This window comes from Cryptococcus neoformans, chromosome 7, assembly GCF_000149245.1.
Source record: "Cryptococcus neoformans var. grubii H99 chromosome 7, complete sequence".
NCBI classification, from domain to species: domain Eukaryota; kingdom Fungi; phylum Basidiomycota; class Tremellomycetes; order Tremellales; family Cryptococcaceae; genus Cryptococcus; species Cryptococcus neoformans.
In genome coordinates, this window is record NC_026751.1 from 625,160 (window position 1) to 650,159 (window position 25,000).

The following is a 25,000-nucleotide window of genomic DNA, read 5'->3' on the forward strand; positions in this document are numbered from 1 at the left end:
AAATAGGTTGTTGGGAAATGTTCAGGAGGTGCGTGATTGATACTGGCGCAAGGAAGTAGGTACCGGTCTTGATGTCTGAATGACAAATATATGGATGATATGTAGCGCAGGGGGCTGTATTGCGTTGGTGGACACGCAGCAAGGCAACGACGGGCTCGAATCTATAGGGCAATAGATAATTAACGTTACTGCGCTTATATACATGGTTATTTATTCATTTTTAATTGTTTGCGGTGACGGCCATCATTAGCCTTCCATCGGTCGTTGTGGCTTGAGTTTCAATGCTTGTCGTCCATGATTTTCATTATTGACCCTCTTACCTGCAATTGACAACTACAACTGTCTATATACCCATTGACCAGAACAGTGCGATAGGCCTCCACAGGCTGCATCTCCTTGCCAGTTCTTTGTTGCTTGGCCAGTAATCAAGCAAAGGTAAATAGCTACCTTACCGGTACCGCAAACGGTATCGTCGACTATAGGAAGCCAGTGCGGCATTTCGTATCAAATCATTCAAGACGACATCCTGGCCAACAGGCACTTTCATCGCAATGCGGTCTTCTCCTGTGATTGAAATATCTCCACCGTCATCTGGGACCGCGATATTCCAACACAATCCCAAAGGAGATGCGACGCTTAGACGAGAATGGGAACCAGGGTGCCAGCCGGACGAGCTATATGACGCCTTCTTACCTGCCTGGAGGGCAAGTTTGCGAGGGCTTCTTGTAAGGCGCCTGAGAAACGAAAGTACGCAAATGGCAGACTGGCAAAAACGAGTAAGAAGTGAAGCTCGCGATAGATATTTCTATTGGACGGCAGTATTTGGAAGTAAGTGCAGCTTTTTCTGCATTATATGTAACCCTCATCATTGTGCCAAATTCGAAACCTGCTGATGTGCGTTATATTCCCGAAGCGCACACGTTTTTCATGATGTTTTTACCAATTCTCTTTTTCTTTGGCCATCCATTGGAAGGCAGAGGGTAAGTACGTTCACGTATTTTGACTGTAATTGGTCTGATATTCCTTGAGCCTACTGCATGTTGTAGGGTTAGGTATATACATCTCATCATTTGCTAAGGATTTGGTGTGCACTCCGCGGCCGTACAGCCCTCCAGTAATCCGGCTAAGTAAGTCATGACAACTGCAATATATGCACAGCTCATCGCCTACATGATGGGCAGGTATGAGCACTCATCATCATGAATATGGTCAGTATACTGGTGTCCAAGAAGAACAGGGTGAATAATGACATCTTAAATTCAGGCTTTCCATCGTCTCACTCTACAAATTCTGTCAGTATTGCCCTGTATTTGGGACAATGGATGTTCAAACTCCAGGATCGTCTGGGATGGCCGACTGTACTGTTTAGCTGGCTGAGTACATCATCCAGTCTTAAAATTCAATTCTTATATCTAACTTCACAACTAGTGCTAGCAGTATATATGACAAGTGTCATAGGTGGCAGAGTGTACACAGGCATGCACTCCATCGGTAAGTGTTTTATATATTTCTCTCTGTCCTCATCATGAAATTTCACTAATTTGTTCCAGCCGATATTGTTGGAGGGAGTATCATGGGTGTGGCTTGTTGGTTATTTTGGATTGCAGTTGGTGATAGGAACGAGACATGGGTGAATTCGGGCTCTTGGACAGGTAGGACATGTCAAGGAATATGAGTAACATGACGGTTAATAAGGTATCAGTTCCTGCCATCATTGCTCCCTTAGGCTTTATTTTGATCCGCTGTCACCCGCAACCTTTCGAAGCTTGCCCCTGCTTTGAAGATGCTATTGCGGTGCTCGCAGTCATGCTTGGTTCCACTTTAGGCCAATGGTTCACGGTTGCAATCTGGCCGTCCATTAAGGTTCAAAATCCGACTGCCTTCTATTCGTATAATCTGGCAACAATTATTCTCTCTATAATGTTCAGGTTGGTTTTTGGTGAGTAAATCCTTTTGAATATCGGTATACATCACCTGCAACATAATACAAAGGGCTCGGAACATTGTTTGCTTGGAGGCTTCTTGCAAAATATACGCTTCACCAAGCACTTCCACCCGTGTTTCGCAGTTGTTCTCTTCTACTTCATACAAGTTTACCAGCCCGACGATTCTACATCTCTACTGCGTACGTGAAGTCTAATATGAATTGTCATGAATTCCAAAAGGCAGCCAATGATGATTTTCTTTAGAGAACACAACACAGAGTCTTCTCAACTTGCATTACGGGCCATTCCCTCGTTGCTTGACCTTCAGACAGGAGAAAATACCGAAACTCATTCCGCGCCTTCTTGTTCTTCGCCACTTCTCACTTCTCACGCCCTCAACTCTAGAAACGCCATCCCAACAAGCCCATCTTCTAAGCCCGGTGAGGGGCTTACAATGAGGAAAAAAAGTCCCCGCGAGAATGGTACCGAACGGAAAACTGCCACTCCCGGAGAAGAACAAGCTCCAAAGAGTGTATCAGCTTTGACGTACGACGTTGAGGGTAAGTGAATGAATTTCAGTCGCGAGATCTCATGAAAGTCATGCCGAGTGGTTTGCTAACTTGCCCTCAAATCAGTGGCTACGAAGGTAGGAGTATATTCAGGCATCGGCTTCATAGCAACCGTCGTTGTTCCCTATTGGTTTGAATTGATAGAAAATACTATTTTGGGATGATTTCGTGTTTCAATTATTTGTGTCCCCAATTTCACCATCCTACGCGGTATACGTCTTTATCATTTTCAACAGTCGTAACCCTAACGGGTTGCTTATTAAAAAAAGAACCTGTAACAAAGCCCAAGTTTCGAGGCGCAGCATTCTATGAGTGACACCTAATCGGAGTGAAAAGCAGCAGGACACCGCTGGGCACGGTCTACAGGAACCGGTTTTGGGGTTCTGGGTGGACGGATAGTGATAGTGGGTACGTGCGGCTTTTGGATGCCCATCCAGTAATAACCAGTAAGCAGTGGCGCAGTTCGATGTCTAGTAGGATAACGGAGGCGGTCCACCTTTGTCCGAATTCGTGATGGTTCGTTCCATGCTTGTTTGCGACGTCCTTGCGTTTTGCGCCCTCCCTACGCCCTTCAATAACCTCTCTTGGCTTCCGACCCGATCTTCGTCGCCATCTGCAAATGGAATTAGCGTGTTGATGACATCAACTACCACAATCCTAACATCGTAACCAACAATCTCAAAATGTTTTTCATCATGATAATAGTCTCCTTTTTGCACGGGTCAGGGGCATCTATGGCCATGACAGTATGATCCACAGCTTCGAAGAACAGGGCGACAAGAGGACAGGGTGACAGAAACCATCAAGGAAACGCCGCTGGTACTGTACACACTCGGTGGATGGAATGTTCATGCTGTTGGTAGTTCCATTGGGAGGTCCATTATTGATGGTGAACTGCGCCAGAAGAAGAAGAATAAAACGGGAAATGGAGTTGGACATCTACTGTTCTTTCAGCTTCGTGCTTCTTGCAATGTCCCAAGTGGACGCAGCAAAAAATAGCGCTCCCCTGAATCAACACGCCCTGTCGCGCTGTTGCTATGACCGATCGAAAATATCACAACAATCAACAAAGAGAGATCTCGGACCTCTGATGTTGTATATGTCCAGTTTCACCAAACGGCCTCAGCAGTAAGTTATGACAGCTGATCAAACGCCCTAATCTTGACCTACTTGCGAAGTATCGTGCAAACAAGACGCACATGGACGAAAGGAATATCTAGCGTGTCCTAGAAAGCCAAATTGTTACAGATCGCATCGCCGCCGTATAGAGGGGTCACTCTGCGTCCTTTAGCATTATCATATAAGAAGGCTGCAGGGACAACGTTTACAGTCGAAATGCCCAGACGAGCGACGATACAAAAATAGGAGTTCGTGCATACCAACTCCTCGTCGACCAAGTAACATTTTAACAATCAACCACTTATAAAAATCAATTACTGCTGGCCATGTCTCATTACCAATACTTCCAGATCAGAAGTGGAGCGGCTGCACCCACAGAGGAAGAAGCCACAGCACTCTTTGCTCCTGAAAGAGTAAGTAGCAGCCCTCAAACTATGGAGATTTGAACAATGTGTATTTCGAAAGGGGGTGGGATCGGCTAACCTTGTCCAACAGACTTTTTCCTTGGGTTGCATGTTCGCCCAACCTATTGTCGACACTTTCATGGCGTGAGCGGAATCGGGTTCATAGCGGCCTTCGATTATAAGCTGACTTGCCTCTTTAGTGGAATAATGTTTATGCAGGTCGTCACCTACTTCACATATCAGAGAAGCGACAAATGGTGGACTAAGTGCATTGTCATTTTTGCTTCCATAATCTCCATCATTATGACCGTCTATCTGTGGTTTTTTGGACAGTATCTTTTTGTCCAGGTGAGAGTAACCCAACATAACCGAAAATTAAGTCTAACTAGAATCCCAGAATTTTGGTCTCTTTTCACCATTTCTGGAAACCGATAAGCTCGCTTGGTTTCCAGTACTCGATACTATCTGTTCTAGCGGTATCCAATCGTATTTCGCTTATCGTGCGTATTTGTTGAACAGACGGAATATTTTTATCCCTATTACTATCCTGGTAAGTGTTATCTTAACATATCAGTCAGGGAATGCGCAAATGGCCAATTCTGACAATATCAGCAGTTTCTTATACTTACATCATTCGCGGCCACGATTGCGGTAAAAGTAATTTTCGGCAATGCAAATTCTCTTATGGAAGCTGATAAGGTCCGAATCCGTGAGTAAAAGGTTTAATCCTATCATATTGCATAATGTCGACTAGAAAATACTGACTCCGATACAGCCGAATTGAGTAAGGAAGCTTAGGATCTTGGTTAAAGTATGTAACGTAACTGATAGGGAAGAAAACAGTCTGGCTGGCATCTATCATGGCGGCTGATATCCTTATTACTTTATTGATCCTTAATGGTTTACTTCGGTCAAAGACTGGATGGGCACACACTGACAAGGTATGTACGATTATATGACCTGGGCGTAATGACTGAAGATTACCTTTACCTCTAGGCCATTGTCCGACTGATCCGTATCACATTTGAATCTCAGATTCCTCCTACAATCCTGGCCATAACTTTCATGATTGAATTCGTCCAGACACCGGCATCTCTCCTGGGTTCTACTCTACAAGGGATCCAATCAAAACTTTACACTGTCGGATTGATGTATTCTTTGAACTCCCGAGTATCCTTCAGATCCGCAAATGAAAGCGGTTTTAATTCTGTACGTATGTGGGCGGAAGCGGAACATTTCAGATACGACAAGTTGCTGAAGTTTCAAGGGCCAGGTTTTCGCTATGACTGGTCGGAGGGACAATGCAACAAACGATATTCACGTAGATGTGGAGACCTATGTTCATGTAAGCCCATTATCTTCGTCGCCATTGGACATTGCCGTTCGACTGACGTGTCAAAAGCACACTCAGGATATACACAGCAGCGACGATGATGTCCGAGACAAAAAGAACAATGAAGATGTCGAATCGTTGTCCGATATTCACGGCCATAAATCTCGAGGATTTGACAGCCAGTCCCACTTGACTGAACCTAGACACATCGCATAGAAGAACGAGCTGTAACGAGGATGTTCTCAAAGGGCCGGTAGCAGGTCATAGGGGCAGCACAGGGGTACTTACGTCAGCATGAACACACGACCATATGTATTGAAGTAATATGCCACCATGGCCGGTCATGATCATTCATCTGTCAGAGTGACAATGCTAAGATTCAACCCTGCCCCATTTTGTGCAATGAGTGAATGACCAAAAGAAATAAACGCTTTGATGAACAGCCGGCAAAGACGGCGCAGCAGTGTTTACTGTTAGCGGATGAGAAGAAGCTGACCCTGATGAGATAGATCGCATTGACAAGAAGGAAGAGCACTTGGCATGCCCTTAGAAAACACCAAAGAACTGAAGACTAACGGCGGACTTGTCGTTTGTATTCATCTGTGCAGGTTACTCTTCCGTCTGCAGTTAACGAACTCTTTACACTTCCTATCATGCAAGCAAGCAAAGTGCCACGAGCATCGGCACTTCGGGAATTAAACTATTGGTTGCCTGTGCCTTCGCTGACGCCCGGTCGCGTACTCGTGTAGGCTTGCCCATCTGTCTCGATTCTACTCAGCAATCATTCTTTTGAGTCATATATCATATACTATCGACTTCTTCATCATTTCAACGCTATCGTCGTATAAGTGATACCTCATACTATCTTCCTCAGCGCGCCTCTTCCATCCGAGCAGCAACTATTCGCATATTCTGAGACAGTCGTAAACGGCGGAATAATCGTTGAATATGTCAGGTGGACGTAGTGTGGTGCGTTCTCTAATTATTCAATCGTGACAATCCAATCACACTACTGGTTGGGGCTCATACATATCCATATCTAGGCTCGTGTCTATGCCAACGTGAACGAGAAGCTTGGAAGATCCTGGTGGGACTATGGTCAGTGATTTCGTGCACCTGGACACATATCGTGACTAAGGCGAACTAATGGTTGGGTCGCAGATAATCTTGTGGTTCAATGGGGAGTTCAAGATAACTATGAGATTGTAAGGAAGGTTGGGCGAGGAAAGTACTCCGAAGTAAGCAATTCAGTAGGCTCAAACAGGAAAACATCGTATACTGAGGGAATGGGGTTGAAAGGTTTTTGAATCCATTCATCTCCCAACCGACTCCAAATGTATTGTCAAGGTCTTAAAGCCTGTTAAGAAGAAGAAGATCAAGCGAGAAATAAAAATATTGCAGAATTTGGCTGGTGGACCCAATGTGGTGGGACTGTTGGACGTTGTTAGAGACAGTCAGTCAAAGACACCCTCCATTGTTACGGAATATGTGAACGTGAGTTTTTAAATGTTTCTTTTCTCGAATGAATAGATGTCTGGGACAAGCGGCCCGTAAACTGACACAGTTATCAGAACACCGAATTCAAGACGCTTTATCCCAAATTTTCAGATTTCGATGTGCGATACTACATCTTTGAGCTTCTCAAAGCGTTGGATTTCTGTCATTCCAAGGGCATCATGCACCGCGACGTTAAGCCGCACAACGTCATGATTGATCACGAGAAGCGGACGGTGAGTCTGATAATTAATCAATAATCCGCCCCAGGGACTGAATGTGATGACAGTTACGGCTGATTGATTGGGGACTTGCTGAATTTTACCATCCTGGCACGGAATACAACGTGCGTGTGGCTTCAAGATATTTCAAAGGACCAGAACTGTTGGTCGACTTTCAAGAATATGATTACAGTTTGGATATGTGGAGTCTAGGGTGCATGTTCGCTAGCATGGTAAGCATACCTGCATACCTGATTGCATTGCATCATAGGATTCTTATCAACAAATTTCTAGATTTTCCGAAAAGAGCCGTTCTTTCACGGTCATGACAACGCTGATCAGCTGGTCAAAATTGCTAAAGTCCTCGGCACAGATGAACTCTACACTTAGTTTGTCACCACTTCCTTAAAGTCGCTCTACTTTACTGATCGTGTATTCTAGTCTTGAGCGATATGATATTGATCTTGATGCTCAGTTTGACGATATATTAGGGCGATATCCTCGAAAGCCCTGGTCCCGATTCGTCTCATCCGAAAACCAGCGTTATATCTCCAGCGAGGCTATAGATTTTCTGGATAAGCTTTTAAGGTACGACCACCAGGAAAGATTAACCGCGGAGGAGGCCAAGGAGCACCCGTACTTTGGTAAGCCGACTTCATCGACTGCGAAAGATTTTAGCTCATGCTTGTGATGCAGAGCCCGTGCGACAAGCGGCCGCTCAAGCTTCCGCCTCTCAACCATGAGCGAAGAGTTCCGGTACTTTCATTAATGGGAGTTGGGTCAGAATCTGAGCTATGGGCTACGCGTAGCATGCAGCATAGCGTTCTTAATGGACAACATATAGCGGACATATATGATGCTGCATTGCTTGGTAGAACAAGCCAGAGGATTCTTTCATTAAACAGGCCGTGAAATTGAAGATTCATTGCTCCTTTGTCATATAGATGATTGTTGTTGTTGGGCCGATTGGTTATCTATAATAGCCCCTATTACCTAGCCATTCCTTAAAAATTGAAATTTGAACTAGTACTTTTTGGTATAGTACTTTTTCCGACAAGGCAGGAGCGCCTGTATTCTTGACCTGCCGTGTATTTAGATGATGCTGTTCAGCGATTCCGCCATGTTGGCTGGTAGTCGTCGGCGATTGCAGCGGCGTTGCATCGGGCTATAGAACGACTACCATAAAATGTATCTGTTTTCTAAAATCTCATCGGAAGCTGTGCCGCCAGGGGGGACCAAGGCACAGTCAGGAAGCTCAGCACTCAGCATTCTCAGGACACAGGAACCCTTTGCATGATCTTAATAAAGACTGAGCAGAGGGATTTGGATTTGGGCAAATTCCCCAGTTCCCAAGCAGTAGCAGCGTCGCTTGAGTCACTGTTTCACGGTTTTCCCGCCCCATTTTTGGAATTAAAAAAATGGGATCAGGGTGCAAGTCGCGTCTGAACCATCCGTCCAACGTTTATTTGGCCTGTGTGACACTTTCTCAAAATGCTTAAACTAGTTCGATTTCCCACCCATATTACCTTTCTTCATTCTTCTTTCTTCTTCCTTTCAGCCCGTTCTGCTTTTGTTCAACTACAGATTAGATTATTCGATTCCCTTTGAAGAGACCTAAAGCATGGCGTACGCTTACCCGTCAGTTGAACATCTGCCGGAAGCGTCGTCTGCCTCGCTGGAAATCAGACCGTCCAAAGAGCCCTTTCGAAAGAACTCGGATACTTCCACAGATGTTTTTAGCGAGTTCAAGGTATGTACATGGTCTGCTCATTCTGTTGCCGGCTCTATGCCTTGTTCCAACATCCAATAACAGTTCCAGGGACATAAATACTGATGGTAATCTGTTTGGTCCATTAGCGCAAGATTTCTGAGGATGAGATTTACATAAATTTCTTGCAGGAACGGTGAGTGATGTTTATATGCTAACTGAAAGCGCATTGAACCTCAGAGCTAGTGTGCGCCTTGAGAATGACTACATTGGGGGTCTTCAAAGGTTATACGATCGAACAGTGGCTATCGATTCATTACACGACGAGTCAGTTTGATTTCTGAGCTGGCAAGTTGTGTTACCTTTTGACCATAATAACATGCAGAGATCCACCACCTAAGAGATCAGAAAAGCCTACATCCCGCAGAGCTTGGAGTGAAGTTCGAGATTATACATTGCGCGAAATTCAGGCGCGCGAAGCCATGAAAGGAGCTTTGGAAGAAGATGTTATCAAGGAGTTAGTCAAGCTCAAGGTTAGCCTATCTGTTGACGTTGGAATTTCTCATGCTCACGAGGTGATTCACTTCCAGGATCTTCAAGTGAAAATAAGAAATTCTCTGAAACAGAACGTCAAGCTTGCTGAGCATGTAAGTCGGACGTTTATATTCAAACATGTAGTTCATCGTCCTCGTTAGATGTATGAAGACCATGCGAAGCATCAGCTTCCAAAGCTAAAGAAGATCTACTTTCAAAAATCTCAAGTCTTGGAAGACCATAGGCGGCAAGAGAATGCCATAGCCACGCAGGCACGTCTGTTATCCAGCCCCTCTCCGCCTTCGCCTACTTCTACACCCCTGCAAGAGCATCCTTTCTCTGTCGCCACAGGCGCCCCATATGCCTTGCCACCTGCAATCATTTCACCCCTTCCCTCTATGGGCAACCCTGCCGCTTCATCAGCTTCGAAAGTATTGACACAGGAAGCCACTTCTGGTATGTCTGTGCCATCACCAAACAAAGACCGTGAGAATGTAATGAAATTCGGCAACAGACTCCGAGCTGAGTCAGGTTCTGGACTAGAGGGCAGGTCACGAGATGTGTTGAATGACATTGCAGCTCATGGAAAAAAAGGGTTCTCTGCTTTTATGCAAAGACTGGGGGGTGACAAAGATAGGGAACGGGAGAAGGATGATCTACAAATAACTTCTCATGGAGTGGAAGGCGAAGGACTTCAAAGGAGAGGTACCACAGGGAGTGCTAATATCAAAGCTCAAATGGCAGTTCGGGGCGCGAAGGCAAAGCGAGAGGCCGATGAGGCTGGTGAGTGATTGCCTCATTTCTACATCGTACTACCAGAGAAGACCTGTTGACAGCAGCGAGCATCAACAGACAGAGCATACCGCATGGGTATCTTTCATCTCGAATCACTCCGACTCAGAACAGAGAAACTTCATAGCTCCGCAATAACTCGTCTTGAGGAGTTCAATGACGAACTGAACAATAAACTTCGCCGAGCCATGGTGGCGTATGTGGACATCATGCACAGTACTGCAATGACTAGCGCGCAGGCTACTGAAGTAGCTCGAATAGTTATTGATACTATTGATGCCGATCACGACAGTGCGTGCTGGTTTTGTAATAATCTGCTGCGCCGTGGATTCCGAGCTGACTTTAACAAGTGATGCTTTTCCGTAAAAGGTTACTTGCCGCGACTAGCAATACTACTAGAACCCCGGTACCGTATGAGAACTTCCATGTAGGTATAATTTACTGGCATAGATGAGTTGTTCTGACTATATTCAAGGTTGGACCTTGCAGATCTCTTATCTTTGGGGTCAGTCTTACCGATTATGATTTTGCTCGAGGCGATGGGAACGATCATGGATCGCCGCCAATGATTGTTGAAAAGTGTATCGCAGCAATTGATGCGCGTGGTCTGGAAGCAGAAGGTATTTACCGAGTCAGTGGCAGGCATACAGGAGTTCAAAAAATGGTACAAGACATAGAGAAGGACGAGACACAATTTGAATTCGGGGAAAAGGACGACGTTTTCAGCATCGCGAGCGTCTTGAAACAATGTAAGGTAGTTCTTGTGTGACGACGTAGATGTACTGATGATGGATTGAAAGATCTCAGAGAGTTGCCTGAACCAGTTTTCAATTTACCGCACGCCGAGAGAGTGAAGTATAGCAAGCATCGAGGTATACCTGATTAATTGAGCTTGTCATTTAATCGCCATTGACGAGTGATCTACAGAGTCGCATATCAATAGTAACTTCAGTGCCATTAGAGGCCGCCTTCGACGACTTCCTCCTATTCATCAGACAACATTCCAGTCCATCATCGAACACTTAGGAAGAGTTCATGGAAAGTGTGAAATGAATAAAATGGGCGCAAAAGTACGTCTAGTCATTAGCTATTATAGGAATTTGCTAAATTATGTCCGTCACAGAATCTTGCAGTGCTTTTCAGTATGCCAATTTTCAACCGCCCAGAAAAGAAAAAAAAATAGTAATGCTGTATAGGTTCCATTCTCTTTGGGCAAGAGCAGGCACCAAGTGATGGCAATATTCTGATGATGAATCAAGAAGCAGTGGGTATCGCTTGTCAATTCGTTTAGAAAACAGCTCATTAGCAATGGAAAGGACACCGTACTAGAGGACTTGATTACGTTCTCAAATCTGGTGAGTTGGAAGCAAGTCGAAAGAAACATATCTTAACGGGCTATCGCTGATCGTTGCGGTAAGCTCTTCGGTAGAGTTGAGTCTCCGAAGACCTCACATATATTGCCTTCAAGCTCGGCTTTCTCTAATGGCGCCAGTGCCGAGATTTCTGTCATTGATGATCCACAGCCCGGCAGTTCTCGTACCAAGGTCAAAATTTTACAGCAGGAGACAACACCGCAAAGACTCATTGATCACTCCGCCCAGATCAATGACAAAGATCAGTGGGCTACTGATGAGGTGGATGATGATCGACCGAATACGTTACAGGGTACAGAAATCGCCCAGACTTTTCTGAAGAATTCTCCATCAAACAAAGACCTGGACCTGCTATTCGATGCGGAATTATTGCCCACAAGCATGAGAAAAAATCTCCCCAATGATATCAACGTAGGCTATCTTTTAGCACCTCGATATAGGTATCGTCACTGATTAATTATATGCGACAGGTCCGCCCTCTTGCGTCTACTGATCTCCTGCGGCAGCATTTCGAGCTTCTCTCCAATCTTCGCCCGTCGCCTGCGCTAGCCCCTTCCCTTTATCAGGCGATTTTTACACATTTTAAATCTTGTCCCCTAACGTACTACACAGTTGTCATGGTAGACACCAGAAATGACCGCCTAGTTGCTTCTGGCACGCTCATTGTTGAGCGGAAGCATATCAATGGTGGAGGCGCTGCAGGACATCTGGAGGACATCGTTGTGGCCGAAGAAATGCGGGGAAAGAAATTGGGGATGACATTGGTGACAGGATTAAGAGACTTGGCGGTCTCCCTTGGATGCTACAAGGTCATTCTGGACTGTAAAGAAGCTAAAATCCGTGAGTTGTCAACACCTTTTTTCATTTGGGGAACTTATTCTTTTGAATGTAGCGTTCTATGAAAATTGTGGTTTCCATAAACGGAGCGCAGGGATGGTGAGTCAGTCTTGGTCTATGTTTACAAAGCCCTTATTAAAGGCATCTTAGGCGTATTATACTCCGAGCGGTCAAGGAACAACCCATGTTCCCCTCTGTACGGAGTCGAACCAACAGTCTTCATTGCCGTATGGGCCCAATGACTCTCTTGCACCTCCCGTCTCAATTATGGGAACTGTAACTCCAGGAACTGAATTGAGCATTACCTCTCAAGTGAACCAGAACCTTGATGATCCTTTATCCCAGCCAAACGATATGTCAGATGACCAGAAAGGAATTCTGCGCATTATCCCGGATGGCACCGCTGTTTCGGATGAAGAATCACCGGAGTCTCCGCGAACGTTCACGAGTGCATCATCGGAAGCGGGTATGGGCGTAACATATGATTTCCCGACAGCTGTCGATGAGAGTGTCTTACCTGCTTGGGCGGCGGAGGGTTGGGGCGGCAAAATCTCACATATCAGCGACCGGCGCTCTTCAGACAAAACGGAAAAAACTTTACCGGTATCTTTGACCTTAAAAGAGGGTGAGAGTTGCAAAAAGTAGAGACGGCGAAACAGCGGATGACTCGAAGGAAGGCAGGTCACATTAGAACGACATTTCCTCCACGTGTTGCCTCATCAGTTTCGATTACTGAAACGTCAAGTAAATAGAATGACCGTGATTCAGTTTAGGAAGACTTCGTCTGCAATGCAGCACAAATTTATGCATCTCCGGATTGCATTACAAAGCCTAGGAAACACTGCAATCGCCCCTGCATTTGGTCACTAAGGACTGGGCAATTTGGGGATCGACGAATCAAATGGGAAATTAATAGGAAACCGACGTGGTAACAATTTATTAAAGAATTCAATCGAGTCTAAGAAACAGTTAGCTACTACATTATAATGCTTGTTGCTCCGTCCTAATCGATGTTGTTGCCTTCCGCATTAGAGTTCACAATGCACATCGCAATGCCTTCATGAACCGAGAGACTTGTGGCTTAGCATGTGCCGCTTTGGAGGAAATCTATAGCAGGGTCTTTAGCGATATACATTGAAGATTCCAATGTACGTTTAGCTCGGTTATTGAGGTACATACCCGGGGGCACCCTTGGAAGAGGTGGAGGTCGTATGCCTTATTAATGAGAGGGTTGCTGCTAATTATACGGCTGTTGACTACTAATAGCCGCTCTGCTGCTGGTCATATAACCCTTTATCTATCCATGCCGGTTGCTGTTCAGAAGAGCTAGGCTTGCGTTGACTGTAAACGGGGGACGGCAGTAAACGGAGGACGGCAAACTGGTTGCAGAAAAGTAAAACAACGAATTGCGATCTGTTACTGGATTGATTCGCCAACTACGCCGCATCAGCGTCGATGTATGTTAATATGGAAGTGATGAGAGGCCCATAAGAATTATGATGGGGTGAGGTGAGAGGAAAATTGACCAGGATTACTCTCCGGAGCTTATGTGGTTACTGAACGGAGGGAATAAGTGGAAATGCGCGGTGCTTCGCATAATCCGACGTTTCGTGCAATCCATAGTTATGCAAGATGCCCCATACAGATGCACGATAACGACATCGCGAGATAGCGTGTTCAAAAACATGTGTATAATGGAAGAAGGCGATAGTCATGGCATAACAATCAGGAAAGGGAAATGTATAGAAGTGAGGTCATTAAACAAATAATTTTCTGACTACGTCGCGTATCTACAGCCCTGCGTTAGCAAACATTCTCTGTTCTCCTTTTTATTCTTTGCCACAAAGATGAAACGACAGGCTTTACTTACTTCCTCGTCCATTCCCTTGCTGTTGCCTCATATCGTGCCCTATCAGTTTTGTAGGTCTATAGCGGCATCAGCAAATGAGCGGACGTCTTGTCAGCCGTAAACCTACGTTTGCAATCTCAGGCACCAAAGGATCGTCAGGGTTAGGGTCGGTCAACATGGAACAGATGGACAGCAAGACTATATTGTTTATCCTTGAGCATTTTCTATTTTCCACGGGATCGCACCTACCCTTCGAAATGGTCAATGCCGGACTCCACTGGTCTCGCAAGATGTCCAAACAGATAGACCCGTTGGCATTGATGTTGGGATGATAGATCTTGGTCGTAAACTGCACCTTAGGGGGCTTGAAGGGATAGTCTGAAAACTACTTAATGCGATGCACACATAATGAATGAATTAACATACCGGTGGGGAAAGTAAGGGAACTAATACCTGTTCAGCATTGACCTTTCTGGGTTCAGGGAAGATGGGAACTCACAGAAAGAAGACACCGCCCGAATAAGGGGAATCGGCCTGATCGTCAATAATTCGATCAGCTCCAATCTTACCTGACAACTTTTATTAGACAGATAAGAGAGACATACCGGGCCCATAATGGTTGCTTGCCATTGGAAAAGATTGTCATTGATGGGACCAGCAGAGCACGAAGACGGGGGGTCACGTCCGAGGTCGATGAGTTCCTACGAAGCCAAAGTGAGTGTGAGCAGGTCTGCGTCTGCATAGAGAGATTAAATAATCTACACGCAAAACTACCTACCTTGTTGATGCGCTTCAAAGCCATATTGCAGGAAGTTCTAGAAGAAAGTTTTTCTGATGAGGTAAGAGTGTAAGCCAAGAAAGAATGCGGTGGAAGGGTTGGAGGTGGCAAGTAAGGGACGAGTGAGAAATATCAGCTGTGTTTTGAACAATATATAAAGGCGGTGATATTTCTGGCTATGAACGTACTGTAGTTGTGGGAAGAGCGGCCAGGGAGACGAGATAAGAAACAGACGGATGTGAAGATTGAATGGAATGTATTATGGATGGATGTATCAGACACTGCTCCTCGCGACGTCCGCCACACATCTGCAGCACGGCCACCGCTTCAAAACGCCGATGTGGCACAAGAATTCAACTATTGCTCTTCTGTCCTCTACCAATTTCGCTACCACTGCTTCTCTTTCTCCTTCACATCCTAAACCGATCCTCCATCTCCATTCGCTCTCTACATTCGCTCGCGGCGTCGACCGACATTAATTTCCCCACAAAAGGAATAATGCAACGACTACTTTGCGCCACACATCCGTTGCTCAGGAAATGTTAACACAATGTTTGTTGCCTGTTTGGGACAAATACTACTGTATCTCGACGTACTTGAGAACGGCTCGGCTGCAGCACATCCCAGTACTGCCAATATTATCAGCTATATACTAACGCATGTATTACCTATTACAGCGACATATAGCGGCATTGAGGAACAACCAGTAAAAGGGAGAGTTGAAGGAAGAGAGGCCGTTTATGCTGCACGGTACATTTCTCGATGGGCTGCCTTCGTCAATAAAGACTACATACACCACCGATGAAGACCAAGAGGACAGATATCCGCTGTAGACGAGAGCAAAATCGAAAACAAGAGGGAAGGGGATTGGGAAATATGGGAAGAGGGGACTGATGAGATGCTTTTTTGACAGTGTGCTTAACCTTGCGCTCATCCAGTTAATTCCGACTTCAGTACCGTTGTGTACAACAACGATAGAAGTACAATATCAAAAAGTATGAAAACAGATCAGGCGCAGACCAAATCATGCTCAAATGCCAACTGTCCGCCGTCCTCTTTCCAACGAAAATGATCATCGAAATCGTCCGCTGAACCTTCCTTCCGGTTGTTATTATCCTCCCATCTCTGTCTCATCCCGATTCCTCTTGACGACTCCGCATCAGTGACCTGCGTTAACCTCTCCAAGTCAAAGGCAGGTTTGAACGTGATATGCCCAAGCTTTCTTACGAGAGACGTGGCTATGAAGGTGAGTCCTCGAGCAAATTCCCTGTCATCAATATGAAGGCAAACTCTGTCAAGAGTCATGTCTTGGGATTTGTGACGGTGATGGCAAAAACTAGTTGGAGAGGGATCTGAGTGCGAATACATGCAACTCCCTCCGACTTACATCCACACTTCGCTGAGAAGATTGGAACTAAAGACACACGCCCCTATCCATTGTCTCAGCGTAAACGGGACCGATACCAGGACCTTTATTTTGGACAGAAATTCATCCACATTGTGTTTTGGACAGAAGTTCTTCTGCATTTGGCGGAGGTTCAGGACCTTTCGTACCAGCTTTCTCACAATGGTCTCCATCCATCACAGCAGGCAAATGTGTTAGGTAGAGGAGGTCGAGGCGGGCGCCACAAGCTGTTGGACACCCTCGTTTCATCAACAAAGCACACTGGAATGTGGCGTTTACGCCTTAGTCGACGGTGGGAGAGAAGGCAAATAATGCTCAGGCGATGGAGTTGTTAATTGCTCTCGTCTTCATTGTCCAGACATGTTGGAGGTCCGCGTTTGCGTCTTGGTTGACTGGAACTAGGATGTCGATCATCTGAAAGGCAATAGTTGAAAGAAGTATACTGGAAAACTCGGAACAGTCTTCGCAACAACGACGACGGACCGATGATCAAAATAGATATTATTGTCGTCGTTAATACCGGGCTTGAAATTGTAGTGCAATTACTTCTTTTCTGTCGAGTGGTGATAGGCAATTAATTACCAGCAGCATTATTGACAGCAAGACATACAGAGAAAGAATCAAGAGAGAACCAGGAAGAAGAATGGCAGAACAGACAGACGCGATGCATTTCTGGACGGACTAAGTCGCATGGAGAAACTGCATGCTTAGATCAGAGTCTATTACGTATCACGCGAATAAAAACTGTATTCAGCCGACTTCAAATAATGTGATCCATATCTTCAAAGAATGCATGCATGGTACCGTTGGATGCATAAGGTCGCGGCAGTTCATACAAGTCTCAAAACTGTATGGTGAGTTTTGATCGAGTAATATAGGAATGAAAAAAGACACAAAAGATGAACGTCGGGCCGGGAGGGAACGTTGTGCTGGAAGCGAGCTTGCGCGAGCGAAAAATGGAAAATGGCGATGAATCTGATCAGGCTTCAAGCCTAGGTTTTTAGGGTTCGGTAACCTGCGCATTAACTATCAGTTAAAAATGTTAAAAAAAAAGAAAATTGTGAGATACGAAATTAGAAATTGAAACAACTCCACTAATCAGCAAGCAGCCGCGCCGGCACGCAGTATGATGAGTCATCAGATCCTGACATAGAAGGAAGTAAATGGAAGCCAGATAGAGAGAATTGAGTAAGCATAAGAGACGAAGGGAGAAAAGGAAAACAGGAAAGGGAGACAGGAAACGGAGACAGAAAGACAGAAAACAGAAGACAGTAAGTCACAGGCTGCAACAACGAAGGTTGCAGATTTGAAGATTGGTTTCAGGTCCGTTGTAAGCGGTAAGTTGTAGAGCCTTGTATTAATTACATACTTCCGGCACTCCGTACGCTTGTAACTGAGCACATGCATACTACTGAAATCGCAAGTCATTAATTAATTGATATTCGGTAATCCGAATGTATCCGGCCAGATGCCGGACGTCAGATGTCCCCTGATGCCAGAGGCAAAAGAAGGGGACCAGGCAAAACGACACCAGAAACAGCGACAAGCAACAAAGGCGTGATGCGAAAGGCGATGGGCGATCCCTAAATTCAGAAGTCGACAATCAAATAAGAATAAAGGATAAAAATATGGTAATAATTGCCGACATCGACGGCAACGCTGCGGGATTCAGGGACGGTGACGGCACCCTTCCCTCATCGCTGATCTTCCACTTCCTCTTCCGACGTCAAACTTCTGACTTCAGACTTCAGACTTCAGACATGTCTCTCAATTTTTTTCTGGAGGAAGAGTTAATTAGACCGTGAAACACGCTCTTAAACATCCTGAACAGGTAAAAGCGAAGGAACCACGATGACTGACAGCTAAAACAGTAATGATGTATAGACATTACTTTTCACTTTACATGGTCTCTTCATGACCCAACGGATTTTCGTTTAAGAGTGGATGCCTCCTTTCAACAACCTTTACTCTCTTTCCGAACACTTTTATTTTCCTTCATTGACATCATTTTTGTCCATAAAACACAATCTTGCTACCCTCCTCTTCAAGGCAACTTTATCAGCCGACCCAGGTTAATTCGTAATTCTTCAATCCTTGATCTCCCTGATACCCTTGTTGCCACCACAGCCTTCAGCACCTTCTGCACATCGCTGTCAGCCATCGATATTACTATCTTCGCCGAAAAAAAACAGTCAATTGTTATACTGTTCATCGTACTCTTTTTCCAACATAGCTGGCATCTGGCCTACGTTCAGCAGAAGTATAGTTACCTTTTCTACAACTGAGCGCCAATATATACTCAGACTACTGGCTGAATTTCAGTGGCTAGCTTCAAATCCCGCCGTTGAGATTCGAAAGAGCTCGAAGTCAGAAAGAACCCGATAGCATTTGTACGTCTTTCCTTCGCTCGTTTGGCCGTAGCAATTGCCACCAGTTTTGCTGGCTATTGGTGTGCTACTATCGCTTTGGGTGTCTTGTATGAAACCTGACGTTCTTTTCTTTAGTCTGCTGTTGAGGCTACACTAATTAGGGATCAAAGCCGTACGTCCTATATAACAAGTGTCTTTCGGTAGCCTGAGTCTAAGTGCAAGAAGGTCTATTGCGGCAAACGTACACCGCATTGCAAAGTTGCTTCGAAATTTGAAGAAACTCTCAACCAGGTGGCAATTACTTCGAGGTGGGTGCATGCGCTTATTACCATGGCAAAGGTTGACGTAGATCGCATTATATCCTATCAATCATCAATCACAATAATAATCCATTCGACATCTGTTACTGTTTATGTCTTGATTTTCTACCCAACAATACTCGACATCGCCCTACAAAACCAACGGCTTCGATGGACATCCTTCATTCTGATATTTAACAATTATCCATTGCATTTCGCGCTCGCTGTTCTTAAACCGCTATGACGCCGCCATCTCTGGGCATTATTAATCGTTCTCCTTTGATAACCGCTTGTGTTCAACTCTATTAACGATCTTCAACCTCTCCCTGCGATCGGTCCTTCGTTATGACTGTTCTCATTGTTTTCCCTTTCACTCCTTTATGGCTTCCTTTCATGGTCGCTCTGCCTTTGATAAGCCGTCTTCACTCTTATCCCTCGACCTGGTCAATCATCCCCCAAACCACAGAATCATATGTTCATTTTGTCTTGTGATTCGACGTGGTGTAGAGGCGTGCTATCAGGTCATTCAGCCCTTCGAGCAACTGTGGGCGCATCCCAAGAAGACAACTCTGTGCTTCCTTTGCCTCGAACGGGATACTGTGCAATTATCCGCCAACGTCCGTAATCAGTAAATCATTAAAATTACAATGGTGAACCCCTCTAGTCATGTTTCCCAAAGTTTGCTTAGGTATGTCTCTTTATTTCACTATTGCATTGAATTTTCTCGGCGATTACCTGGAGGAAGGGATCAAACATATGCCGAGATAGCTGCAGAAATCATGGAGAAGATCTTCCTGGAAGCACGGACTTAGGACCTCAGTGCTGGTTGACGGATCTCACATATCTGTGACGGGAGCTGATCAATCGGTGGCAGAACGTATCGCATCACACCTATACAACAACCTTTGAGATCAGCTGCGTTCGAAAAAGCTTACCTCTCTCGGTTACCACTTTCCCCCCCATTGATAATACAATTGGACTGTTGGGATGCTCGAGGAGAGCAGATAATTCCGTGAGTCTTACTTGTCGGTGTCATATACTGATGGCAATTTGCTGATATGAGCTTTTCCAAGTTATGACGAGCTTCCGTTTTTGGTGTGCCACCTTTCTCTTGAAACTCCAAATGGACAGGATGCCGCGATAGTGACATCTCCTGATACCGAGCCAGTGTCGATGCTGTACGGCACTCTTATTGCTACGCCGGCCGAAATGGACGACCAAACGGGGGCACAAGGCGTTTATTTTGTGTTTCCGGATGTGAGCGTTCGCCACGTCGGAAGATTCCGTTTAAAAGCTTTATTGATGAGAATCACTGGGTAAATTAACTGATAAAATTCATGTGGGATTCGACTAACAACGTTTGTTTAGGGGACCAGCTGTGCATGTCTCTGTGACTCGCACGTTTGAAATTGTTCACACAAAGGACTACATTGCCCCTCGTAAGTGGAGTGTTTTGAACAAAAAACAATGGCTAACTCACTGCTCTACAGCTGTAACCGCTCTCACGAAGCATTTTGACTCACAAAGGATTGTACGCTTCGGTCTGCCTCGTTATCAGTAGTGAGGTCTACGTCAACTACATTGTTTCTCTTTTGGACTGTCTCCATTCCCTTTTAGCTCGACACCAAGCATACATACATATACCCAGCACTCACTTTGATCACTGTTCAATTACATGTTGTAGAAATTATCACGTCCTCAAGCGGATTCCAGTTTCTTCTCTTGGATATTTTATAGCAATATATGATGTTACCTGTCCAAACAGAAAAAGGCTTCTGAGGTGGCGACATGGAATGTAAACCAAAACGTGAGACAAGTAGGTTTTTAGAAGATGCTGTCACCGCGCACAAGGTTCTTTTGAGGAGATATGATCGTTATGGATGCTTTATCCAATAAGCATGGGAAACCTACGGTTATCGTTATTTCCGAGTACATTGATAACTTGGATGCCTCCCACATAATCCTTGTATTGTCATAGTAGATGACATCAGTTTTCTCTTTGATTATCCATTGATGTACCATTCTGACCGCCAGACAACCTCCTCAATTTTTTCTCGTGTTCTAGCTCAAGTGCTTGTGCTCGTTTGAATTCGGCTTCCTGGCGCGCCTGGTTTATAGAAGAATACACATGTGAACCTATTTGTGATAACATGTATGTCAGCAAGGATTCGCCAGATGATTGACACACCTAGAACAATAGCCATTGTGAACGCCGCTGCACTGTGACGTTATTGAGTATAGCAGGCGTCAGGCAGAAGGACAAAACTCATTAGCGACTACTGACGATCCTCAAATGAGTTACTTACGGCATGGTGAGGTCTTTCACTCCAAGAGGCGGCATGGTAATATCTAATTAACTTGCCGGAATACTGGTGGTATTGCATATGCCCCCTCGCATGGACGCATATGGGATTGGATAGCTGGGACAAGAAGTGATAGTGAATTGATGAACGAAGGAAGGCATCAGCGTCAGCCACCCCTGCTGGCTCCCCATGAAGGTAAACATTACGTAAAGCCTGCTCGGAATACATCGGAACCTGAGGCCACCGTGGGGAAGTCATCCATTGTCGAGTTGAAAGGGATTCTATCGCGCCTGATTTCACATCCACCGTCGTCTGTTTTGTTTCTCATCCGAATACCTGCCATTTCTTAAAACATCCTTCTACAGCATCAGCACGATATACATAGGGACGGGCCCCGAAACTCCTTCCTTACAACCTTCCTCCAGCCCTCCACCTACTGGAATTAGCCCAATGAGCGACGATATACTCCGCAAGTGGGTGTTATCTATTTATTTATTTTTTGGTCTAGAAGCGACGATTCTAACAAGCCTCCTCATTTATCGTAGCTGTGCTGCTCTTACAGCCCTCAAGAGACATCAACTTGTATCTCTTTCCAAGAAATATGGCTTAAAGGCCAGCGGAAAGGTTCGTGTTTAGGAACCCAACAGCATACACGGTCGTTATGTCCCACAGCTAATGTCAAAACCAGAATGTAGACATGATTGATCGTCTTCAAAAGTGTGAGATGCATGGTAGCGGTCAAAAACCATCAGTGAAATCTAATATACCCTTGCTTAGATGGCCAAAAGCACGCAGGAAACCTGGATTTCTACGTACCAGACCCTGTTCCAACTCCTTATCAAGACTTGACTATTTTATCCTCTGTTTCGGCAGCCCACCAGAGAAAGATTGGGGACGAAACGCCAGACCTGAGAATCCCTGCCCCTTCTTTCAGTTTTTCCTCCCTTACCCATAAGCCCTACGATAATAACCTAATTTCACGGGCTTCCGACAGCTGGGAAGTCCTATCTGAGAGCACGGCCAGCATTGTGTCCAAAAAGGAGAATACAGAACAGCCGGAATCCAGTAGCCAGTTCCACAATGTGGGCTCATGGAAGTCATCAAATAATGGAGAGGCACTAACAGGACCTGAAGGTAAATGCTTGTGATACAACAACAGGTACTTTACTGATGTATCGAACGCATAGGTAACGCTCTAGATTGTGATACCCGCAATTCCAGATCCATGAAAGCTCTTACTTCATCTCTCTCCAAACGTGGTTCTATAATTCTACTGGGACGGGATCGCTTGACCTCTTCTGCCTCTTCAGACCAACATAATCAGGAGGCGGTGACCAAAGAGGTTACCACTGGGGATCAAGAAAAAGGTGAAGATCATCAAGAAATTGTGGCGAATACTCCTTCGCCTGCCTCGACAGTCGGTATCCCTAGACGATATTCGAGACATACACTTCAAGAACGACCTAGTACCATTCGACTGTGCTCACCTACACCTTCCAGCTTTGATCAACATGCCAAGCCATTGAGTGATGAGGACGGGCTTCCATTCGTGGGTAGAGTTAAAGATGCCAGCCTCCTAAAAGAGAGAAGATCAATGGCTCCATTAGCAAGGCGAGACCGTTCAGGTGATGCTAGACCCCCTGTTCGCAAGTCTATGCCCGCTCTGTCACTATCCACCGCAGCCAGTATTTCCAGTGTCTACCCACCATTACCCACCATTTCTCCGCATTATATGGACCTCGACCAAACTTGCGAACAGCAAGAGGAATGTCCTCAGGTTCCCGGAGGGTTCCCACCCATCCCCCCTTCCCAAAGTAAAACCCTAATTCTTTTTGACAACTCCGTCCCTCCTTCACTATCCAACACTCAATTTTCGGAAGCCGCACAGAACATTCTGGAAGAAATGAATGCACGTTTACCCCAAGGGAGTGCCAGACTCGGAGCAGAATTGCTTAAGGGCAAACATGCCGAGATTGAAAAACTGGTTCATACCAATCAACAGCTTGGGATGAGAGGTTGGGGTTTGACTGAGAGCACGGCTCACGACAATGATCGATATGCTGAATCTCATCGAAAGGAGTTTGCAAAGTACGTAGCCTTATCCGAGCATATGGCCAGAACTGACAATACCTCACAGGATGAAGTCTATTTCAAAAGCACCTCTAGCATTTTCGCAAAATACATCTAAATCTGCTTCCATTGCATCCGCTCGTCAAGAGGTCACAGCTCCGCTTTGCGAAAGGAGTAATGGGACTAAAAGAAAGCTCGGACAGCCTAGCTCTTCTGCAAATGACATTCCTTCCGGCCTCGACAGTATGTCTTTTGGTGTCCTTGAAGGCAATGATGAAAGGCGCGCAAAAAGGTCTCGCTTGTCAACTCACGCTTTTGGGACCTTACGGGAAGCTAAAAAGAATATGGCGGTTATGTTGGGCGAAGAAAAGAGCATTCCTCAGACCAGTTTGATGAGGAAGCTAAAAGACCGAAGGGAACGGCGAAGGTCTGGTTTTCCTGATAAAAACAGCCCCAAGAGATTTGGGTTTCTGAAGAAGAAGACAACTACTGAGCCGGCTGTTACTTTGGCTAGTTCCTCTTTGGCACGCAAGCCCATTATTTCTCATCCACGCCCTTTGTCCAGCAAGGTTTCGACTGAAGTTTCCCATGCCAGTCGCTCAAGCCCACAACTATCACAATCGCAAGGCCGTCAAGTTCGTAACCTCAAGAACGGAGGCAGAACTACTTCGGCCCAGACTGCGATATCTCAAAGTAGCAGCAAGACACCAAGACGAGCTGCAATTCCTGACTTCGCCCCTCCTAGCACTACAAAACAGGAAGCATCGGATAAGACCTCTCTTGTTTCTACGAACAGCCTTGGTGGTATTCCAAAACCCCCTTCGCCGTCCAGACGTTGCAGTAATTCAAGTTCCAACAGAGGATCTTGGACCACAAGAGCTATAAAGAGGCATACTCAAGCCGAACTCATCCGAAATGCACGCTCAGCACCGCCCCCTCCGAAATATGAGTCGATAAACAAGGCAGATTACGTTCTTGCAGTCACCCAGAAGGTGTCAACAGCCTCTCTGGGATCTACCACTACACCTCCTCCCTCCGTCGTCCAAAGCGACTCAACTCTTTTCCTACCTACTATATCATCATTAGCCAGGATGCAAGCGACAGTTAGACCCAAGGCAGACATCTCTCTCCCCAAGATTCCTTCTACCCCGTCTGCCCTGGTAACGCCTGCAAAGCAACAAAAGCGAGTGAAATTAGAGAGAGAAGGCGATTCAGTGGAGATGGTCGCTTCGTCATTCTCCATCAAAACCATTCAGCCTTTTGGCAACGCATCTTCGCGCGACAAGGCCTTTGAAACAAATTTCATGTCAAAGCCGGCAGCTACACCATGCAAGGGAGGGGCTGGCCATGGCAAAGGGATTATGAAAAAGCAATCATCTGCAGGTCTTGCTGCTGCTGCCAGGGCTAGGGCAAAATCAAGCGGCCTGAGAGCAGTCAAGAGTCGAGGGGATTTGAGAGAAAAGGAGAAGGAGATGAAGAGAAAAAAAGAGGAGATGCGCGTATTGTCAAGCAGAAGGAAAGAAGAGAGAGAGCTAAAGGAGATGCTGGGCATGTGATGGCCATATTTAATTGCTATAGATAAACTTTCCGACGTTTGTGATAACAAGTAAGTACCCGA

General features: G+C 45.5%; 10 protein-coding genes and 2 non-coding genes; 6 read left to right on the top strand and 6 right to left on the bottom strand.

Annotated features, from left to right (window-relative positions):
* CNAG_05691 (hypothetical protein) overlaps positions 1–159 on the bottom strand; it is a 1,263-nt gene extending 1,104 nt beyond the window's left edge. The window contains exon 1 of the mRNA XM_012195067.1: positions 1–159. This exon is cut by the window's left edge and continues 232 nt beyond it. The gene's annotated coding sequence lies outside the window, so the exon portion shown is untranslated.
* Positions 160–551: 392 nt separating this feature from the next.
* CNAG_05692 (sphingosine-1-phosphate phosphatase) lies at positions 552–2,949 on the top strand (the record flags this gene model as incomplete). XM_012195068.1 has 12 exons in its annotated part: positions 552–828; positions 914–980; positions 1,030–1,127; positions 1,182–1,208; positions 1,264–1,377; positions 1,429–1,491; positions 1,551–1,652; positions 1,703–1,939; positions 1,993–2,125; positions 2,190–2,485; positions 2,561–2,902; position 2,949. 11 exons carry the CDS (start codon positions 552–554, stop codon positions 2,656–2,658), a joined length of 1,512 nt encoding a protein of 503 aa, XP_012050458.1. The 3' UTR covers positions 2,659–2,902; position 2,949.
* A 990-nt stretch (positions 2,950–3,939) lies between these two features.
* Positions 3,940–5,680, top strand: CNAG_05693 (hypothetical protein; the record flags this gene model as incomplete). XM_012194946.1 has 10 exons in its annotated part: positions 3,940–4,026; positions 4,109–4,161; positions 4,218–4,365; positions 4,415–4,567; positions 4,633–4,726; positions 4,793–4,801; positions 4,861–4,958; positions 5,014–5,226; positions 5,291–5,362; positions 5,420–5,680. The coding sequence occupies 10 exons, from the start codon at positions 3,940–3,942 to the stop codon at positions 5,564–5,566; spliced, it is 1,074 nt and encodes a 357-aa protein (XP_012050336.1). The 3' UTR covers positions 5,567–5,680.
* Positions 4,849–5,491, bottom strand: CNAG_12665. XR_001045971.1 has 2 exons: positions 5,410–5,491; positions 4,849–5,352 (listed from the first exon to the last, which is right to left on the bottom strand). It is a non-coding gene; the product is annotated as a hypothetical RNA (non-coding RNA).
* Positions 5,681–6,108: 428 nt separating the features above from the next.
* Positions 6,109–8,275, top strand: CNAG_05694 (CMGC/CK2 protein kinase). XM_012195069.1 has 9 exons: positions 6,109–6,319; positions 6,394–6,448; positions 6,512–6,588; positions 6,650–6,844; positions 6,922–7,080; positions 7,134–7,298; positions 7,360–7,454; positions 7,507–7,709; positions 7,762–8,275. Exons 1-9 carry the CDS (start codon positions 6,299–6,301, stop codon positions 7,806–7,808), a joined length of 1,017 nt encoding a protein of 338 aa, XP_012050459.1. The 5' UTR covers positions 6,109–6,298; the 3' UTR covers positions 7,809–8,275.
* A 153-nt stretch (positions 8,276–8,428) lies between these two features.
* Positions 8,429–13,949, top strand: CNAG_05695 (glucosamine 6-phosphate N-acetyltransferase). XM_012194947.1 has 19 exons: positions 8,429–8,815; positions 8,923–8,969; positions 9,020–9,100; positions 9,159–9,306; positions 9,364–9,420; positions 9,469–10,090; positions 10,160–10,390; positions 10,450–10,526; positions 10,575–10,848; positions 10,900–10,971; positions 11,027–11,169; positions 11,223–11,241; positions 11,296–11,363; positions 11,416–11,454; positions 11,518–11,883; positions 11,943–12,312; positions 12,365–12,408; positions 12,460–13,457; positions 13,576–13,949. The coding sequence occupies exons 1-18, from the start codon at positions 8,687–8,689 to the stop codon at positions 12,952–12,954; spliced, it is 3,282 nt and encodes a 1,093-aa protein (XP_012050337.1). The 5' UTR covers positions 8,429–8,686; the 3' UTR covers positions 12,955–13,457; positions 13,576–13,949.
* Positions 13,194–15,299, bottom strand: CNAG_05696 (ubiquitin-conjugating enzyme E2-16 kDa). XM_012195070.1 has 10 exons: positions 15,125–15,299; positions 14,937–14,989; positions 14,764–14,859; positions 14,658–14,692; positions 14,585–14,604; positions 14,408–14,536; positions 14,286–14,356; positions 14,180–14,235; positions 13,489–14,099; positions 13,194–13,416 (listed from the first exon to the last, which is right to left on the bottom strand). The coding sequence occupies exons 2-9, from the start codon at positions 14,958–14,960 to the stop codon at positions 14,087–14,089; spliced, it is 444 nt and encodes a 147-aa protein (XP_012050460.1). The 5' UTR covers positions 14,961–14,989; positions 15,125–15,299; the 3' UTR covers positions 13,194–13,416; positions 13,489–14,086.
* A 1,813-nt stretch (positions 15,300–17,112) lies between these two features.
* CNAG_12666 lies at positions 17,113–17,629 on the bottom strand. XR_001045972.1 has 2 exons: positions 17,411–17,629; positions 17,113–17,356 (listed from the first exon to the last, which is right to left on the bottom strand). It is a non-coding gene; the product is annotated as a hypothetical RNA (non-coding RNA).
* A 623-nt stretch (positions 17,630–18,252) lies between these two features.
* On the top strand, positions 18,253–20,778 carry CNAG_05697 (hypothetical protein). Its single transcript, XM_012195071.1, has 9 exons — positions 18,253–18,601; positions 18,671–18,731; positions 18,846–18,882; positions 18,936–19,018; positions 19,476–19,697; positions 19,884–20,021; positions 20,083–20,325; positions 20,378–20,448; positions 20,500–20,778. Exons 5-9 carry the CDS (start codon positions 19,657–19,659, stop codon positions 20,568–20,570), a joined length of 564 nt encoding a protein of 187 aa, XP_012050461.1. The 5' UTR covers positions 18,253–18,601; positions 18,671–18,731; positions 18,846–18,882; positions 18,936–19,018; positions 19,476–19,656; the 3' UTR covers positions 20,571–20,778.
* CNAG_05698 (hypothetical protein) lies at positions 19,750–21,458 on the bottom strand. XM_012195072.1 has 8 exons: positions 21,316–21,458; positions 21,198–21,229; positions 20,967–21,145; positions 20,858–20,916; positions 20,665–20,784; positions 20,490–20,606; positions 20,365–20,434; positions 19,750–20,303 (listed from the first exon to the last, which is right to left on the bottom strand). Exons 1-3 carry the CDS (start codon positions 21,348–21,350, stop codon positions 20,997–20,999), a joined length of 216 nt encoding a protein of 71 aa, XP_012050462.1. The 5' UTR covers positions 21,351–21,458; the 3' UTR covers positions 19,750–20,303; positions 20,365–20,434; positions 20,490–20,606; positions 20,665–20,784; positions 20,858–20,916; positions 20,967–20,996.
* Positions 21,459–21,627: 169 nt separating this feature from the next.
* CNAG_05699 (hypothetical protein) overlaps positions 21,628–25,000 on the top strand; it is a 3,531-nt gene continuing 158 nt past the window's right edge. Inside the window, exons 1-6 of the mRNA XM_012194948.1 lie at positions 21,628–21,785; positions 21,858–21,936; positions 22,001–22,031; positions 22,090–22,446; positions 22,500–23,400; positions 23,450–25,000. The exon at positions 23,450–25,000 is cut by the window's right edge and continues 158 nt beyond it. Coding sequence (XP_012050338.1) covers positions 21,763–21,785; positions 21,858–21,936; positions 22,001–22,031; positions 22,090–22,446; positions 22,500–23,400; positions 23,450–24,938 — 2,880 coding nt within the window. The 5' untranslated portion in view covers positions 21,628–21,762 and the 3' untranslated portion in view covers positions 24,939–25,000. The remainder of the gene's footprint in view (positions 21,786–21,857; positions 21,937–22,000; positions 22,032–22,089; positions 22,447–22,499; positions 23,401–23,449) is intronic.
* Positions 24,926–25,000, bottom strand: part of CNAG_05700 (endoplasmic reticulum protein) — a 1,596-nt gene continuing 1,521 nt past the window's right edge. The window contains exon 5 of the mRNA XM_012195073.1: positions 24,926–25,000. This exon is cut by the window's right edge and continues 540 nt beyond it. The gene's annotated coding sequence lies outside the window, so the exon portion shown is untranslated.

Excerpts from the sequence above, each read along its gene's own strand:
- CNAG_05694 (XM_012195069.1), top strand. The coding sequence starts at position 6,299 with ATGTCAGGTGGACGTAGTGTG. Across the intron at positions 6,320-6,393 it reads TGTCAGGTGGACGTAGTGTG|GCTCGTGTCTATGCCAACGT; the intron begins GTGCGTTCTCTA and ends ATCCATATCTAG. Across the intron at positions 6,589-6,649 it reads GGCGAGGAAAGTACTCCGAA|GTTTTTGAATCCATTCATCT; the intron begins GTAAGCAATTCA and ends TGGGGTTGAAAG.
- CNAG_05695 (XM_012194947.1), top strand. The coding sequence starts at position 8,687 with ATGGCGTACGCTTACCCGTCAGTTGAACATCTGCCGGAAGCGTCGTCT. Across the intron at positions 8,816-8,922 it reads ATGTTTTTAGCGAGTTCAAG|CGCAAGATTTCTGAGGATGA; the intron begins GTATGTACATGG and ends TTGGTCCATTAG. Across the intron at positions 10,527-10,574 it reads TACCGTATGAGAACTTCCAT|GTTGGACCTTGCAGATCTCT; the intron begins GTAGGTATAATT and ends ACTATATTCAAG.
- CNAG_05696 (XM_012195070.1), bottom strand. The coding sequence starts at position 14,960 with ATGGCTTTGAAGCGCATCAACAAG. Across the intron at positions 14,693-14,763 it reads AAGCAACCATTATGGGCCCG|GCCGATTCCCCTTATTCGGG; the intron begins GTATGTCTCTCT and ends ATTGACGATCAG. Across the intron at positions 14,605-14,657 it reads TCGGGCGGTGTCTTCTTTCT|TTCCCTTACTTTCCCCACCG; the intron begins GTGAGTTCCCAT and ends AACAGGTATTAG.
- CNAG_05697 (XM_012195071.1), top strand. The coding sequence starts at position 19,657 with ATGGTGAACCCCTCTAGTCATGTTTCCCAAAGTTTGCTTAG. Across the intron at positions 19,698-19,883 it reads GTTTCCCAAAGTTTGCTTAG|AACGTATCGCATCACACCTA; the intron begins GTATGTCTCTTT and ends AATCGGTGGCAG. Across the intron at positions 20,449-20,499 it reads AAAGGACTACATTGCCCCTC|CTGTAACCGCTCTCACGAAG; the intron begins GTAAGTGGAGTG and ends ACTGCTCTACAG.
- CNAG_05698 (XM_012195072.1), bottom strand. The coding sequence starts at position 21,350 with ATGCCGCCTCTTGGAGTGAAAGACCTCACCATGCC. Across the intron at positions 21,230-21,315 it reads GTGAAAGACCTCACCATGCC|TGCAGCGGCGTTCACAATGG; the intron begins GTAAGTAACTCA and ends ATAACGTCACAG. Across the intron at positions 21,146-21,197 it reads CACAATGGCTATTGTTCTAG|GTTCACATGTGTATTCTTCT; the intron begins GTGTGTCAATCA and ends TATCACAAATAG.